Below are 18686 nucleotides of genomic sequence, written 5' to 3'. Positions count from 1 at the left end.
AATGTGCAAGACACTTTTAAAGTTTCATAATAAAAAGACCCCAGTTGAGTACTTAGTAACAGCAAAAACATCCCTATAATCAACTACAAAACCAAAAATAACTCTGATCTCTTTTCTGCTTTAATCCACAATATTCTATTCCATCCGGAGTTCTATCAAGTGTACAAAGATCACAGAACAAAGTGAGTCTTCAACTCAAAGGCAAGCTACCGCTGGTGTACAACCAACAGCATCAACCTTCTGTGGATAAAAATAGCCTTCAAACACTGCATGCACCAAAGACCAAAGACCCAGGGAAAGTCAGGCAGAACAAAGAGGTTACCAGGGAGGAATCCGGCCAGCAGAGAGCTTGCCCTTCTGCCCTTCACACAAGAGTCTGTTCGCAACTGAGACTGGGTTCTTGATTCCTATAAAATAAAATTAGCAGAAAATGAAGTAAAAAAGTCTTCAACTTTCCCACTCAGTTTTGTGGCAATTTCAATAAACACAAGTTTTAGATATCTTGGAAAACTCTCCTTTTATATATTAATAAAAACTATTAATTATCATAAACAATACAGATCAAATCAACAAATACATGAATACCTAGTAAATTCAAGAAAAGAACAAATATAAAACATACCTTCTCGTGTTTTGCCATATGCTACAGCAGCAAAAACTGAATTTGAAATAATACATATTTAAATTAGGTTCCTTTTTAATAGATTTCAGAATAACAGAATAGAAAAATAAACTGAAAATGTGACATCTACAATCAAAACCATATATTTCCTCTAAAGAATTGCCCTGGCCAGCTTGGCTTGGTTGGTTGGACATCATCCCATGCACCAAAAGGTTGCCAGTTCCATTTCCCATCTGGGCACATGTCCGGGTTGTGGGCTTGGTACTGGTGGGGGGCCTGCAGCCAACTGATTTTCTGCCCTTACATCGATGTTTCTCTTTCTCTCTCCCTCTCTCTCCCTCTCTCTCTGAAAATCAATAAAAATATTTAAAAAATAAGCATGATTACAAACAGCTTCAAATTTAATTGGGGAGGAAAATTAATGGCCAAATATTTTAAATCTCACCTGTAAAAAGGACTGAATATAGAGGAAGTCCTTCAAACTAGGTAAGGGTAGGGAGAATAGACCAAGTATATACAAGATTGTGATCTAAAGTATAGTTCAGGTTGTAACCTAAAGTATGATTCAGATTGTTTCCAGGAGGAAAACAGAATGTGAAAAGTGAAAAATGGGCACTTATCTGGGAAGAATGACAGCAGTAAGTATTAGTGTGAAAACATTATATCAGGATGACAATGACAACAACAAATATGACAATGATAAGGACAGAAGACAGTGACAGTAACTCAGTATCTAATATGTGTCAGACCTAGTGCCAATCCCTTAAATGTAATCAGATTACTTAATTGATCCCTTCAACCTTTCACATAAATACCCTTATGAGCCCTATCTCATTACTGAGGAAACATTTTCACAGAGGGTTAACTCACCTGCCCAAGATTAGTGCTGAGATTTTAACAGAGGCAGCTAATGCCAGAGACTATGCCCTAAACCACTAAGCTATGATGCCTCTCAGGACACTACTAATGCAAATAAAAAATCAGCAGTGGGATATAAAGCAGCTATAAAAATTACAATTAAGACCACCATATTGACATTAAAAAAAAAACTGTCACACAAAAAAATGTATAAAATACCAAAGATTGGAAAAGCTCAGGTCTCTGAGCTCTTAAATATATTTCTGGATAAATGATTCAATATTGTAGACATTAACAATTACCAAAGTAACTTACAAATTCTCTATTAATTCAAAACTTCAAAAAATTTCTGAAGTATGCCAAGCTGACTCTTAAATTCATTAGAAAGAGAAAACTTTGGGGGAAAAATTAAGACTTCACCCAATGAGATCATTTTCATTAAAAACTATTCTAATGAAAAGAGTGTGGTTTGAGTACAAAATAGACAAGTATATCAATTGAATAGAATAAAGCTAAACTTCAGACACAGATACACATTAATTTGGATATTTAATATGTGATACAGATAGTTTTCAAATGAGTAGGGCACAGATAGGGTACATATGAGAGGCAGAAAGAACACATAGAGTGCTGGAGATCCAACTATTTTACTACTGTACCAGCTATCAATTTATTGGTTCTCGGCTACCAATTCATCCTTTGTTGCCTGATCTGTAAAAATGGAAAAGGGCCCTTTAAATGTTTCCTTTGCCAGCTGGCACACTGATACACTTTGTCAGTAGAGGGCACTGGAGACACACTGCAGGAGGAAAGGGTGGCTTGCTATCCAGCTCCTGGAGAATACCAGTTTTTCTCCACTATTTGGCCCACATGGTAGTCTCCAGTGCTAAGTGACTGCAGGGTACAGTTTTCTCCAGCATTTGGCCACCACATGTTTTCCCCAGCTCTTGATTCAGGCCATGGCCGTATCGCTGACAGCCCCAGAAAGAATAGGGCTGCACCCAGCTCGAGTCACTGATCCCCTCATCTTCTCCTCAGTCTGACAGGCACACATGGCAAAATGCTCCACCTGGTTGACTAACTAATGAGCCAAAAGCCCAATTGCTATCCTGTGCAACAGAGGTTTAGTTACCATGGCTTCCTGACCTCTGTGTGCCCACCTACCAGGCCAAGCTCACCTGAGCCACCCAAGACTGTTCCTGCTCTCACAGTGACAATAGCCAGCAACTTCTCCGCCTGACAGTGGGCTGCAACCATACCTTCTACAACAAGGTCTGAATTCCCTTCCAAGTTAATCCCTACTTCAGTATTCTTCTGTTCTAGAATACACTTTGAGTTTTCTTTCCATCTTTATAGAGTTACTCTCTTATCACTGTTTAATAATTCTTTATATTAAACCTCTCCTGTTTAAACTACTGGGTAGTTTCTGTCTCCTAGTTGAACCCAGACTGATACAGTAACCATGGACAAATTACTAAACTTCTCCTGTGTCTCAGTTTTCTCATCTGTAAAATAGGGGGAAAAGTACTGACCTCATGTTATTGTGAGAACTAAATGACTTAATATATATAAACTACTGGAGAAAAATGCACATTATGCAATAGTTATCTAATAAATGGTAATTATTATTGTTCTTATTCAATAAATTATGTAGGGACAATTTGTTGGTCATTTCAGAAAAATAAATAATGCATTTAAGAGTTAAATAGGCCTCGCCCTAACCGGTTTGGCTCAGTGGATAGAGCGTCTGCCTGCGGACTCAAGGGTCCCAGATTTGATTCCGGTCAAGGGCATGTACCTTGGTTGTGGGCACATCCCCAGTAGGGAGTGTGCAGGAGGCAGCTGATTGATGTTTCTCTCTCATCGATGTTTCTAACTCTCTATCCCTCTCCCTTCCTCTCTGTAAAAAATCAATAAAATATATATATATATATATATATATATATATATATATATATATATATATTTTAAAAAAAGGAGTTAAATAGGCCTCGCACCCCAGCCTCCTGGCTTTGGAGGTGGTGTCCTTCCTCTTCCTTTTCTCAACTCTTCAAACCTTGGCATCGCAGGGTTGAACCGCGGGGGCCGGAAGTGTGCCCTGCACCAGAGGGTCCCCGGCGAATCTACGCCGGAAGTGGCAACCGCTGAGGAAAGATTCCACCGGCTCCGCTATGGCGGCTATTCCCCCCTACCTCCACCCCCGACTCCTGGCAGCCGCCCAACGTCTACTTGGAGACCAGCATGGGGACCATCGTGCTGGAGCTGTACTGGAAGCATGCTCCAAAGACCTGCAAGAACTTTGCTGAGCTGGCTCATCGAGGTTACTACAATGGCACCAAATTCCACAGAATCATCAAAGCCTTCATGGTCCAGGGAGGTGACCCAACAGGTCGAGGTGGTGCATCTATCTATGGCAAGCAGTTTGAAGATGAGTTTCATCCAGACTTGAAATTCACGAGGGCTGGAATTCTTGCAATGGCCAATGCAGGGCCAGACACCAACGGTGGCCAGTTCTTTGTGACCCTAGCACCCACCCAGTGGCTTGATGGCAAACACACCATTTTTGGCCGCATGTGCCAGGGTATAGGAATGGTGAATCGAGTAGGAATGGTGGAAACAAACTCCTAGGACCGCCCTGTGGACGATGTGAAGATCATCAAGGCATAACCTTCTGGGTAGTCTTGCTGCTCGCCAGGTCTTCTGAAATGGCCCAGTGAACCAGTTTGCAGGTGACCTAGGTGACACACTTTGAACTTCATTTTGGCCTTGTGAATCACAGAGCCAAGGAGGCCTGGGAGCTTAGGTTAGAGGTGGAAGTGTATTTTAATAGGATGCTTCTTGTCCCTTCTCCCTGAGCCTCGTTAACAGAACATTTCCAGAACTGCCCATACATGATCACACACAGACTACTGCTCACTGCAGACGACCCATACTGCTTTTTGTGTGCATCTGTTGGATACCCTTGGAACAACATGAAGCCAGCTCTGCCATTTCAGTGTCCAACCAAACTTCTTTCTGCGAAGATTTATATTCTGGCCTGCACTACAGTCTTCGGTGGCTGACGGCCACAGAATTCAAACCACGCAGTGCCTGTCAGCCCTCTGCACTCTGTGCACACCCTTTTCAGTCGCCTACATTTGTTCTTCCTGGGAATGTCTGCGTCCCTATATATATTCCCCCCTCAAAAGCAGAACATCAACACTGCTGTTCCTGACACTTAGACATCCCACGCAAAGCCACATTGGATGTTTGCCAAATGAGAAATGCATCTAACAATCAAGTGTCTAAGAAGGTGTCAAGTGGGGAATGCTAATGTGTAATAATCAAGAAATGAATTTACTAAAAGGAAGCAGAAGAGTTGACCATTTTTTGCCCAGGAAGGAGTAGAAATCTGTAGTGAGCCTAAGAAAAGACTGAATTCTTCTCATAAAGGAGAAGTGCCACTACCTTTTTCTTTTTTAACCTAAGACTTTAGAGAAACTGAAATTTTATATGTTAAGGGCTATTCTTGTTTTTTAATCTTTCTGTATTTTTAGGGGGGTTATGAGAGGAAGTTAATAGCTGTGTGATACATAGAAACTTCCTAAAACAGTGATGGCGAACCTATGAAACGCGTGTCAGAGGTGACACGCAAACTCATTTTTTCGATTGATTTTTCTTTGTTAAATGGCATTTAAATATATAAAATAAATATCAAAAATATAAGTCTTTGTTTTACTATGGTTGCAAGTATAAAAAAATTTCTATATGTGACACGGCACCAGAGTTAAGTTAGGGTTTTTCAAAATGCTGACACGCCGAGCTCAAAAGGTTCGCCATCACTGTCCTAAATAAAATGCCATTAATGGTTGAAATTTTAAAACAAACAAATAAAAACAAAAAAGAGTTAAATAAAAATATATTATGCAAATATTAGAAGAAAATATAGGTGACCAAACTCATAATTATGAGAGAGAAACCTTACAAATGCAAAATACAAAATCCACAACAGAGAAATAAGTTTGACAAATAAAAATTTTAAATTCCAATATGATAAAGCACATTATAAAGTTTTAAAAGGCAAGCCACACAAGAGGTATAAACAGTTCACAGAAAAATGTTAATGGCCTTTAAACATGTGAAACTTCATTAAATACCAATAAAATTTTACAATAAAAGAAAATAAAACATAATTGAAATACCATTTCTTATCACACAAATCAGAAAGAATATAGAATATTGGAATAAATGAATAATCAAATAGACCTGACATGTAGAACATGCACCCAACAACAATAAGATACATACTCTTTTCAAGTTCACATGGACCATTTATCAAAAACACATCATAATCTGGGCCATAAAGCAAGTTTCAAAAGGCTTTAAGGGCTTGGAATCTTACAGCGTATGTTTTAGGACCACAGTGAAATTAAAGACTAGAAATAAATAATGAAAGCTAACAAAAAAAAGTCTTTAGGCTAAGAAATTTGAACACTTATATAAGACAAATTCCTTGAAAAAACACACAGGAGAAAAAGAAAATATAGTTTTATAACTGTTAAAGAAACTGGATCTCTTTTTTAAAAACTTCCCGCAAAAACTCTACTACTAATTTAGAATAACTAATGAACTTCTCCAAACAATTAAAAAGAAATCATTCCAATCATACACAAACTCTTTCAAAGATCAGAGAGAAAAAAAAAATCCTTAGCTCATTTTATGAGGCCAGCCATACCATGATTCCAAAACCTGAAAAGAATATTATAAGAAAGAAAAATTAAAGCCTATTATGCGGACATAAATGTCAAAAATCTTGAACATCAGCAAAATATAAAAAATAAAAACTTATGACCAAGAAGATTTTATGCCAAGAAGGGAACATAAATTTCCCTTAACAAAATAAAGAAGAAAATTCATATCTCAGTAGATGCAGAAAAGCACTTAATGATATTCAATACCCATTTATAATAACTATCAGCAAACTAAGATTAGAAGGGAACTTTCTCAATATGATAAAGAGCATCTATGAAAATCCTACAACTAGCAGCATACAAAATGGTGAAATATTTAATGCTCTTGCTCTAAAATCAGGAAAAAAGCAAGGATGTACACTATTACCACTTATATTCAACATTGCCCTGGATGTCATAGCAGTATAATAATGCAAGAAAAAAATAAATAAACATTTAAACGTTGGAAAGAAAAAAGCAAACCTGCCATGATTCACAGGTGATATAATTATATGTATAGAAATTCCAAGGGAGCCTATTTTTTTTTAACTCTAATATACACAAAAACTTCATGTGATACTTTTTTGGGATATTCACTTTATAGAGGTGGTCTGGAACAGAACCCACAATATTTCTGAGGTATTCTTGTATGTCATTTGAGTTTGTTAACAACAAAAATACATTATTTCAAGTAATTATAAAATTATTATTTCAAATAATTATAAAAGTAAGAGAATATGCTAACACATTTGAAATGTCTATAATCTCTTAAGGGGATGGAGAATGATCAAACTCTAACAAAGACTATATACAGCTAAAATTTCATGTTTTAAATTTAGTAAAAAAAATTTTTTAAGTTTGTTTTTAACATTATTCCAATTAAGAATGGTGGAAAAAACTGGACTAGGTCTTTAGATGCCATGGAATGGTAATATTCATAGTTTTATAAAGAACAAAGATAGTGTGTTACAGTGTCCACATACCACTCAATGCTCCAACAGCTCCAAAATTTAAGGATTTTCCATCCATTATGCTGGCATCACATTCAATTTCACCCAGGAGATTTAGATTAGATCCCATTCCTGCATTTGTAAAAGGAGAATCCTAAAAGATAAAAACAAAAATTAAAATACCTTTAGTCTTGAAGATTTAATATCAATCCTTCATAAACTGTTCCATGAACTAGAAAGGGAAAGAATGCTTCCCAACTCATTATATGATAGCAATACTACTGTGATTACAGAACAAAACAAATGCATCATAAGGAAAGAAAACTACAGACCAATATACCTTATGAATATTGTCACCAAAAATCCTCAAGGAAATACTAGCAAACCAATTGCAACAAAGAATTATATACCATGAAAAAGAGGGATCCCAGAAAGCAAGTTTGGTTTAATATCAATGTAATTCACCATGTTAATAAAGGAACAAAAGCCAAAAACAAAACACCATGATCATCTCAACACAGAAAAAGAATTTGACAAAAATCCAACATCCTTTCATGAAAAAACCAACCATTCAACAAAGTAAAAATAGAAGGGAACTTCCCTAATACAATAAAGGATACCTACAAAATCTGGAGCACTAGCAGCATAATTAATAGTGAAAGACAGAATGCTTTCCCCTAAGATCAGGAATAATACATACAGTACAACAATGTTCACTCTCACCACTTCTATTCAACATTATACCAGATATTCTGGACAGGAGTCTAGGCAAAAAAAGAAAAGAAGTAAAGAGAATCTATATTGGAAAGGAAGAAGTAAAGTTACCTACCTCTATTTGAAGATGAAATGATCTTATATACAAAAAAAATTATCAGGACTCCACTAAAAAAACTATTAAAACTGATAAGTTCAACAAGGCTGTAACATATAAGATCAAACAAAACTCAATTTTATTTCTACACACTAGCAATGAAAAATCCAAAAATCAAATTAAGAAAACAATTCTACTTAACAAAAACAGCAAAAAGAATATTTATGAATAAATTTAACAAAAGAAGTATAAAACCTGTACACTGAGAACTACAAAGCATGTTGAAAAAATTAAAGACCTGCCTTGGTGGATGGCTTAGTTAGTTGGAGTGGACCATTCACCAAAAAATTGTGGGTTCAATTCCTGGTCAGGATAAATACCTAGGTTGCGGGTTCAATCCCTGGTCGTGGCGAGTAAGGGAGGCAATGGATTGATGTTTCTCTCTCACATCAATGTTCTTCTCTCTCTCTGTCCCTTCCTCTCTCTAAAAATCAATAAAAATATATCCTCAGGTGAGGATTAAAAAAAGACCTAAGCAAATGGAAGTGCCATGACCTTCAAGGCTACATTCAGGGTCCGAAGGAGGGGCCGATGCACAAATGAATATGCTTTACAAGAAATATGAATTTAGAAGGCATTTGGGGCCAGGTGGAGCCTCTTTCTTGAAGAGAGAGACAACTTCTGGCCCGGTCCACTATTTATTTACTTGAATATACATTTGCCCTTCAGCAAGGCATACAGGCAGATCAAAAGTAGAGTTTGGTAAACAATGTAAGGATTATCAGGTAAGGAAATTGCCTTGAGCCACTGAGCCCACAACAGGACAATATTATGCTGATTTTCAGCCCTGCTGAATATCAAAGTCCATTGGCCTCCCAATGTTTTCTTTTTGCATTAATATGCTAACTGCTGTTGGCTTTAACCTCCAGCATGGAAGGACAGCCATGTACATAGACAAGAAGGCTTAATATCTTTAGGATGTAATAGTCCCCAAATTGATCTGAATCAAAACAATCCCTTATCAAATTCTACCAGCCTTTTTTATTTGCAGAAATTGGCAAACTAATCCTAAAATTCACATGGAAATGCAAGGGATTCAGAATAGGCAAAACAATCTTGAGAAGAGAAACAAAACAGTAGGGCTAACACACTTCTAGATTTTATAACTTACTATACATAACTACAGTAATCAAGACAGTTTGATACAGACATACCACTAAGGGTAAACAGATACATCAATGCAATAGAACTGAGAGTCCAGACAGAGGCCTCCCATTTATGGTCAATTCAACAGGATGCCACAACAATGCAATAAAGAAACTATCAACATAAATGGTGCTGGGACAATTACATATCCATATGCAAGAGAATGAAGTTAGACTATCTCACACCATAGACAAAAATTAAATCAAAGAGATCAAAGACCTAAATGAAAGGGCTAAAACTATAAAATCCTTCAAAGAAAATGAAGAGCAAATGTTACATGGCACCAAAAGCACAAGCAACAAAGGAAAAAATTAAGTAAACTGGATCATCAACATTAACTTCATGTTTCAAAGTACACCCTAAAAAAAGGTGGGGAAAAACTCCAAATCGTTTATCTCATAAGATATTTGTATCCAGGATATATATATAAAAAAAAATTCTACAACTCTAAAATGAAAAAATATCTGAATTTTTAAATGGGCAAAAGATGTAAACAGACATTTCTCCAAAGAAGCTATGTAAATAGTCAATAAGCACATAAAAAGATGCTTGACAACATTAGTCATCAGTGAAAAGCACATCAAAACCACAATAAAATACTATTTCACACCCACAATTCCACTTACAATAACATCAAAAAGAAACAGAAAGACAGATGTGTTGGCAAGGATATGAAGAAACTAGAACCCTCATACATTGCTGGTAGGAATGTAAAATGTTTTAGCCACTTTGGAAAACATCTGGAAGTTCCTCAAAAAGTTAAATAGTTACCATTTGACCCACCAGTTCTACTTCTAGGTATGTATCTAAGAGAAATGAATTGTCTACACAAAACCTACACCTAAATAGACATATATGCATGACACATAGACACAGACAAGAGTGCAGTGATGGCCAGAGGGAAGGTAGTGCTAGAACTGGGCAAAAGGCAGGTGGTGGTGGGAGGATGTGTGTGTGTGTGTGTGTGGGGGGGGGGGGGGGGGGGGGGGCAAGGAATGGGGACTTTTGTAATAGTGTCAACGATAAAAATAAAGTTTAAATATTCAATAAAGCTACAAAGAAAAACCCACTACCTTGTTTTTCTAATACAGTGAATACAGTTTTTAAAAAATATATACCACTAGTTTTATTATATGAAGACCATATCACATGATCTCCAACAAGAGAATATGTGAAAAAGCTAATAATATAAAATCTTGCCCTAACCGGTTTGGCTCAGTGGATAGAATGTCGGCCTGTGGACTGAAAGGTCCCAGGTTCGATTCCCGTCAAGGGCATGTACCTTGGTTGAGGGCACATCCCCAGTAGGGGGTGTGCAGGAGGCAGCTGATCAATGTTTCTCTCTCATCCATGTTTCTAACTCTCTAACCCTCTCCCTTCCTTTCTTTAAAAAAATCAATAAAATATATTTTTTTAAAATCCTATATAAGAAGGATATGCTAATTAGCCCAGATATGCTAATTAGTCATGACTAGATATGCTAATTAGTCATGATCAGTATGCAAATTGACCATCACTCCAACACACAAAGATGGCCACCCCCAAGTGGTCAAAGATGGCTGCCTCCATGTGACCACAAGATGGCTGCCAAAAGATGGCCTGCAGGGGAGGTCAGTTAGGAGTGATCAAGCCAGCAGGGGAGGGCAGTTGGGGGAGACCGGGCCTGCAGGGGAGGGCAGTTAGGGGTGACCAGGCCGGCAGGGAGGGCAGTTGGGGGTGACCGGGCCGGCAGGGGAGGGCAGTTGGGAGGTTCTGGGCCTGCAGAGAAGGGCTGTTGGGAGCAACTGGGCTGGCAGGGGAGGGCAGTTTGGGGCAATCGGGCCAGCAGGGGAGCAGTTAGGCATCGATCAGGCTGGCAGGGGAGTGGTTAGGGGGTGATAACACTAGCAGGCAGAAGCGGTTAGGGGCAATCAGGCAGGCAGGCGAGTGGTTGGGAGCCAGCAGTCCTGGATTGTGAGAGGGATGTCCCACAGGGATCGGGCCTAAACGGGCAGTCGGACATCCCTCAAGGGGTTCCAGATTGGAGAGGGTGCAGGCTGGGCTGAGGGACACCCCCCCCCCCCTTCCAGTGCACAAATTTCGTGCCAGGCCTCTAGTAATAATATAAAATCTTACAATAAAAATAAATGTTATGGGGACAAAGTCCCAAAAGACTCCATTTTTTAAAACAAGGAGGGGAGAGGAGGGGAAAGAGATTAGATTGACACTTAGAGAATCATTGCATAAATGAAGGGCCTACCCCAGCATAACAGATGAACAACTCTACCTCACATTCCAGAAATTGGAGTCAATCCAGAAAATTAACTGTTCTAAGCTGAGACCAGTATCACCGAGAGAACTAGTATAATTTGGATCAACCTAAAGATCACCAAATGCCCCAAGTCATCTTCAAATGTCCCCAGTTTCCTGGATTTCTGCCAATTCAAGAAAAACTGACAACATTAAAACCTTCTTAATATGTGCCTATAATCTGAGCAAAGGAGTCAGAGATTTGAGACCAGGGCTTTTGTCCTAATGCAGTTAGACAACTTAATTGTCCACAGAATTTTAAAAGATAACAGAGTAGAAAATAACAAGAGGGCTGTATAAGTAAATAGAAAATGAATGATACCAGTGATGAATATTTTCAGTACTCAAAATGAAATAGCCCACTATGAGATAGAGAAGTTAACAGCAGACTTTTGTTTAACAGAAGGATGTTAAACAAAAGCAAATAGTAGCCAAGAGGCTAGAAAACTTCAGTTGGTGAAAATGAGGTGAGCAACATGGAAGCAATAGGAAAGTGTCAGAACTACAGAAGATACTACTCAACAAAAAGGCTTGGTAGGAGCCAAATATGGAGACTGCCCTATGCTAATCATGAGAATCTGGACTTACTAATATATGGGAAAACATTGGGAAGCCAGAAAAAGAAGCTTGTCTTTTTCTGTATAAGAGAAAGTCAAGATGAGTATATTATTCAAAGAAATATAAACTGACACGCATATATTGTAAGAAAAAGAAAGGGAGGAGACTTGGTATGGAATGATAGCAGGGAGAACAGAAAGGAAGGAGAGGAAAAAATCAGAACTTACAAACTTCAGAGGCAAATAAAATAAAATCATTAGGAAGAAAAGGCATTTATAAGGTGGAGAGAAGAGTGTGCATAACTAGGCATAATGACTTCTAAGAAGGCTTCCCAAGTGAATATTTCTACCTAAATCAGTTACAAATCTTGGGAAAGAGATCACAACTAAAGAAAAATTATGGTTTAAAACAGATGAAGACTAAATTCTTGCCTGGATTATTTCATATTTTGAAAAGCATAAAAATCCAGATCAGAAGCCTCTATAGGCATATAACAGAGATCGTAAGCAAAGTAAATTACCAGAGGTCTTTTTAATTCTATCTATATAACTTCCCTTGCTTAATCATGTATCTCTTCAAAGTATATAATAAAGGAGTTGAAATGTTAGAAAATGTAAAGCATCCATATTAAATAATTCCTAAAATACACATATAATATCACAACATATACACTATCTCAACAATTTCTGAAATAGGATATATCAGCTAATCAGCTCTAAAAATTCAATTCAACATAATATCCAATTAGAAATCAGAAGCTGAACTAAGTTATTCTGAAAATGGCTCTTGCATGATGGTTTAAATTTGACGTTTTTATAAAACATAAGGAAACAGTATGCAAGAAAGTTGAAGAATGTTCAAAAACATTTCTCATACTTCAAAATATATTTATAACTTCAAGGTATGCCTACTAAACTTGTCCTTCTGATACTAAAGGCATAATAGGGATCATATTTGTTCTAACTAGAAAATCAGACAAAATATATGAGACAAATGTACTTCATTCAATTGCTAGCACAGGACTCTGATCATGTGAGAAGAGACACAAATCAAACACTTCAACATAATTCCTAGAGATACTTTCTAGGCCATAGCACAGGAAAGAGGAACCCAAAGATGAGCCAATATTCTTCTAGAGCTGAGGAGACCATTATGAGTTCAAGGAGGCCAGGAAGGCTAGAATATGCAGTACAGGGTACAAAGAAAAGAAAGCTACATGGTGAGAGCTCCAGAGACCCTTAGTCTTTAAATAAAGTATTACACTTGTAAGAAAACAAGCAAGGCCAAGGAAAGAACATCTACAGAACTTTAGTAAGCTAAATAATTTCTGGAGCTCACACAGAGGTGAGAATAGATCATGGTCCCATCAGCCAGGATGAGGGTATCAGAAAAATCTTAGGAGGTAATGCCTCAAGAGTTGGGCCCGCTATTCGGGGTCTTTTTTTATTTCGGATAAATTTTTGGAGAATTTGTTCTACGTTTTTGAAGTATGCCATTGGTATTTTAATGGGGATTGCATTGAATTTATAGATTGGTTTGGGTAGATGGACATTTTAATGATGTTGATTCTACCAACCCATGAACATGGCATATTCTTCCATTTGGTCATATCTTCCTCTATCTCTTTTTTCAGCATCCTGAAATTTTCTGAGTACAGGTCCTTTGTCTACTTGGTTAAGTTTATTTCTAGGTAACTTAATTTTTTTGTTGCAATAGTAAATGGGATTGCTTTTTAAATTTCTCTTTCTGTGAGTTCATTATTGGTGTACAGAAAAGCCAGACTTCTGGGTGTGAATTTTGTATCCTGCTACATTGCCGAATTCATTTATTAAGTCTAGTAGTTTTTTGATGGAGTCTTTGGGGTTTTCTATGTACAATATCATGTCATCTTCGAATAAAAACAGTTTTACTTCTTCTTTTCCAATTTGGATGCCTTTTATTTCTTCTTCTTGTCTCATCGCAATGGCTAGTACTTCTAGTACTATGTCGAACAGGAGTGGTGAGAGTGGGCATCCCTGTCTTGTTCCTGTTCTTAGGGAAAATGGTTTTAGTGTTTGCCCATTGAGTATGATGCTGGCTATGAGTTTGTCATATATGGCTTTTATTATGTTGAGGTATGATCCTTCTATTCACACCTTGCTGAGAGTTTTTATCAAGAAAGGATGCTGGATTTTGTCAAATGCTTTTTCTGCATCAATGGATATGATTATATGGTTTTTATCTCTCAGTTTGTTTATGTCAGGGGTCCTCAAACTACGGCCTGCGGGCCACATGCAAATACAAATATTGTATTTGCTCCCGTTTTGTTTTTTTTACTTCAAAATAAGATATGTGCCGTGTGCATAGGAATTTGTTCATAGTTGTTTTTTTTTAAACTATAGTCCGGCCCGCCAACGGTCTGAGGGATAGTGAAGTGGCCCCCTGTTTAAAAAGTTTGAGGACCCCTGGTTTATGTGGTGTATCACATTTATTGATTTTTGGATACGATGCTGCTGTAAAAAATAAGTAATTCTTACCATTTGCAACAGCATGAATGGAACTGGAGAGCATTATGCTAAGTGAAATAAGCTAGTCACTGAAAGAAAAATACCTCATGATCTCACTCATTTATGGATAATAAAAAACATTATAAACTGATGAACAAACATAGATACAGAGGCAGAGAAGCATCAAACAGACTGTCAAACTACAGCAGGAACGCTGGAAGGGTTTGGGGAGGGGGAGAGGTAAGAGATCAACCTAAGGACTTGTATGCATGCATATAAGCATAACCAATGGACGCAAGACACTGGGGGGTGAGGGCATGGGCCGGGAGGTAGGGGAAGCCGGGGGAAGGTCAGTGGGGGGAAAAAAGAAGACATATGCACTACTATTTGTAATACTTTAAACAATAAAATAAAATTTAAGAAAAAGAAAGGAAAAAAAGAAAGTTGAGCCCAAAGGAAGGCTACTCTAAACCTGCACTAACAAGAATTTAAAGCAAGGCCTCAAAAGGACTGAAGTGACTTAAACTAACAACAGTGTCCTAGAACAAAGTCCTACAATATTTGAAGAAATACTACAATATCCAACTCCCCAAAATATAAATTTCACAACATTTAGCACAAAACCAAAGATAACGAGACATGCAAATAATCAGAAACATATGGCCCATAACCAGAATGATCAAACAATGGAGAGACACCCAGAAATGACACAGATAGAATTAGCAAACAATTATAATGTTAGCTAACAATGTTAAACTAGTTTTCATATGAACATACTCTACATATTTAAGGAGGTATAAGAAAAAATAAGGATAAGGAGGAAAGAAAAGGTATTAAAAAAAATAAACTGAATTTCTAGAAATGAAAACTAAAATAAGATGAAAAACACTTTGGAACAAAAAAAAAGACTTTTACATTAGGTAAAAACTAAGGAAATCTTAATGAAGTATGGACTTTAATAATAATGTGTCAATATAGGTTCATTAATTATAAACAATGTGCATGCTAATATAAAATGTTAATAGCAGGAAATTAGGTCTTAGGTACACGGGAATTCTCTGTACTATTTAGGAGACAAAAGGAAGCTAGGTAGTCAGGAATTAGGACCCTGGGGGCAGGGAAATAGAATTGGGAACTCAACTAGAAGTTATTAAGACATCCCAACTGGACTGGGAAGGAAGGTCATGTGTGGGAGAGACATAAGCTTTAAAATGTATGGAAATTACTAAGACAGACAGCGTGCAGATAACCAATCTCAAGGCAGTGAGGCAAGCATATATACCCCAAAAAAGGTACCCTCCATCCCTTTCTCTCCCAGGGCAGCAGAGTGGTAATTAGGGGCCAGTGAGAGAAGGGAATCAATGGCAGATAGGCACATGAGGGAATTTTGCGGTGATTAAATGTTATATGCATCATGACTGTATTGGTAGTTACATGATTGTATACATTTGTCAAAACTCATTACACTGCTCACTTAAAATTGGCAAGTTTTGTTGTATATAAATTGTACTTCAATAAAGTTGACAAAAAGTATATCTATCACTTGATATAAACCGGTCACTCTATATACTAACTTTATTCTTATAAATAATATGCATAAGCTTTTCAAATGTTCAACTATAGTTACCTTCTGACCCGAATAATTTTATACAACTAGTAATCATTATGCCCAATCAGAAGCCAACAATACTTTAAAAACCTATCAGACACTATTACTCTCATTCCAAAACCTACCACAGTTTCCCATCATACATAGAATAAATTCTCAAGTGCAGTTAGGGGCGATCAGGCAGGCAGGCAGGTGAGCAGTTAGGAGCCAGCGGTCCTGGATTGTGAGAGGGATGTCCCGGATTGAAGAGGGTGCAGGCTGGGCTAAGGGGGACCCTGCCCCCATGCACAAATTTCGTGCACTGGGCCTCTAGTGTATATATACATAGCTGCTGTCCAATGAAGTAAGTATTATAAAGAAGAATAAGTGTGATAAGAAGGGACATTGGGATACTTTTCTCTCTAACCAAAAACTCCCTTCCCCAACATCTTACCATGGTTTTTTTCCTTATGATGTTCATGTCTCTGCTCAAGTGACATCTTATCAGAGGGCCCTCCCCTTACTAACTTAGCATTTCCCCAACCAATTTCTTTTCTCTACTATTTCATTCTTCTTTATAGCACTTTTTACTACCTGAAATTACATATACTTTTGTTTGTCTTATTCCCTCCATAGACTGTAAATTCTATAAGTTTAAGTGCTATATACCCATGTCTAAAGTAATGCTTGGCACACAGTAGGTACTCAATAAATATTTGCAGAATGAATGAATAGGAGTTAACTGCAGTTAGATATAATAGATTCATCATTGTGAACAATAGTTCTTTAAGCAAACTGATGTTTCTTACAGGTTACTCCTATAGAGAAATGCCAGGAAAATGTAAGAGTGTCAAGTATACAATCTTTTCACAATTAAAACAAGAGAAATAAAATAAATTCAGGCAATAGTATCTTTAGTTTTTATTAAAAGTAAAATCTTGTTTAAGCTTATTCATACCTTTCAGAAGAAACAAAGCTTATAAAAAGTAAGATCCCTTTGCTTAACCCAGCACAGAGAGGGCAGGAAGGCGAAGACGCAAGTCAGGAGCTACATGCCCACCATGACACGGAAACCCTTGCCTATTAATGAAATCTGGAGACAACAGGCCAAGGCAAAGATCTGCAAAGCACTGCTCTTGCATTATAAACCACAATCTGTATTACCCATTTAATGTCCATTGCTGAAAGCCTAACATAAAAGAACTATTTGCAAGGCTATGAGTATAAGGTACACTGTACCTTTGGGGTGCAGATCTATTATGAGACTTCTATTAACAGTTCTTACAGATGCAACCAATTTAGTTTTCAAATGTAGAAAAACTAGACTGGCACCCTATAAAGTTATTTTTATATAAAAAGATTTATGTCTGTCCAATTTACAATCTATTTTTAAGTTAGACATTTATAGGAAATTACTAATATATTAGTATTCACACGGTTTTTCAAGTACAAATTCAACAAAAAACATCATTAGATGATTAAAATATAGAAGAATAAAACTTTGTGTTAATATAGTCTCTTATCCAAAATTAATTAGGCTAAAAAATCAAACTGTAATTGAATTACTGTCTTTATTAATAAGCAGATACCTTTAGTGATGTAAAGCTAATGGGAAAGGGAAAAAAACAAAGAGCTTTGAAACAAACTATCTTTTTTATTTTTTTACAACAGAGAATGAAAACGGGATGTATACTCCACTGTTGCTATAGCCTTTTTCAAACTAACACTAGTAAAACTTGCAAAATATAGCTATCTTACCAGATACTATCCCAAGAATTACAAATTCCCTGGTATTTCATCATCAATTCTCAATATTTACAGGATGAATGGAGGCCAATGAAAATGTACTGCCAAAAACTCATTGAGGAATTTTTTTGTTTGTTTAGTAGCCAATTAAGCTCAAATTTTCAAGAACTGGATTGTTGAAAGATTTCCAATTAAGAGTCTTCTGTGGTGGTGTAGGTTAAGATTCATTCATTCAAAAAATATTTATTGGACATCTATGTGCCAGGCAAGTCTTTTCTATAAAGAGCCAGATATATTATATAGTTCAGGCTTTGCAGGCCACACAGAAAATTCTACAACTACTCAAGTCTGCTATTTTAGTGTAAAAGCAGCCAGAAAAAATACATAAATGAATGATCATGGCTATGTTTCAATAAAACTTCATTTGTAAACACTGAAATTTGAATTTCATATAACTTTCAAGTGTCATGAAATTTTTCAACCATTTTTTTCCAAACCTACTTTGAACATTCTAATTTTTTTCAAAGTAAATACTTCAGGTTTTCAACCATTTAAAAAAGTAAAAACCATTCTTGTACTGGGCATGGTCAAAGGACTATAAGGGAGAGATAAAAAGATCACAGGGTTAGTTATCATTTATTTTCCCTTTTAAGTGTGTAGTTTGACACAAATTCCGAAATACGGGGAAATGCAATAGTAATACGGTATCCAGAATATATGAAGAATTCCTACAACTTTCAATAACAACAACCCAATTTAAAAAATGGATGGACTTGAATAGACTTCAACAATTCTCTTAAGATATACAAATGGACAACAAGCACAGGGAAAGATGCTCAACATCATTAGTCATTAGAAAAATT

The 18686-nt window shown here is 36.8% G+C and overlaps 1 protein-coding gene and 1 pseudogene across 6 annotated transcripts in view; one reads left to right on the top strand and one right to left on the bottom strand.

Moving 5' to 3' along the window:
- The window catches only part of TASP1 (taspase 1), a 238736-nt gene that overhangs the window by 183014 nt on the left and 37036 nt on the right, over positions 1–18686 (bottom strand). For all 6 annotated transcript variants that reach the window (XR_011472108.1, XM_070419896.1, XM_070419898.1 and 3 more), the window contains 2 exons: positions 7173–7293; positions 323–407 (listed from right to left, as the gene is read on the bottom strand). Coding sequence is in view for 5 of the 6 variants with exons in the window: in XM_070419896.1 (XP_070275997.1) it covers positions 323–407; positions 7173–7293 (206 nt within the window). In the remaining variant the exon portion in view is untranslated. The remainder of the gene's footprint in view (positions 1–322; positions 408–7172; positions 7294–18686) is intronic.
- Positions 3684–4108, top strand: LOC139014478 (peptidyl-prolyl cis-trans isomerase-like 1 pseudogene; annotated as a pseudogene).

This window comes from Myotis yumanensis, unplaced genomic scaffold, assembly GCF_028538775.1.
Source record: "Myotis yumanensis isolate MYYU_CA2020_CCGP unplaced genomic scaffold, mMyoYum1.0.hap1 SCAF_7, whole genome shotgun sequence".
NCBI classification, from domain to species: Eukaryota; Metazoa; Chordata; class Mammalia; order Chiroptera; family Vespertilionidae; genus Myotis; species Myotis yumanensis.
Note: the sequence above shows the minus strand (reverse complement) of the source record. Positions and strands in the feature narration are given on the sequence as shown.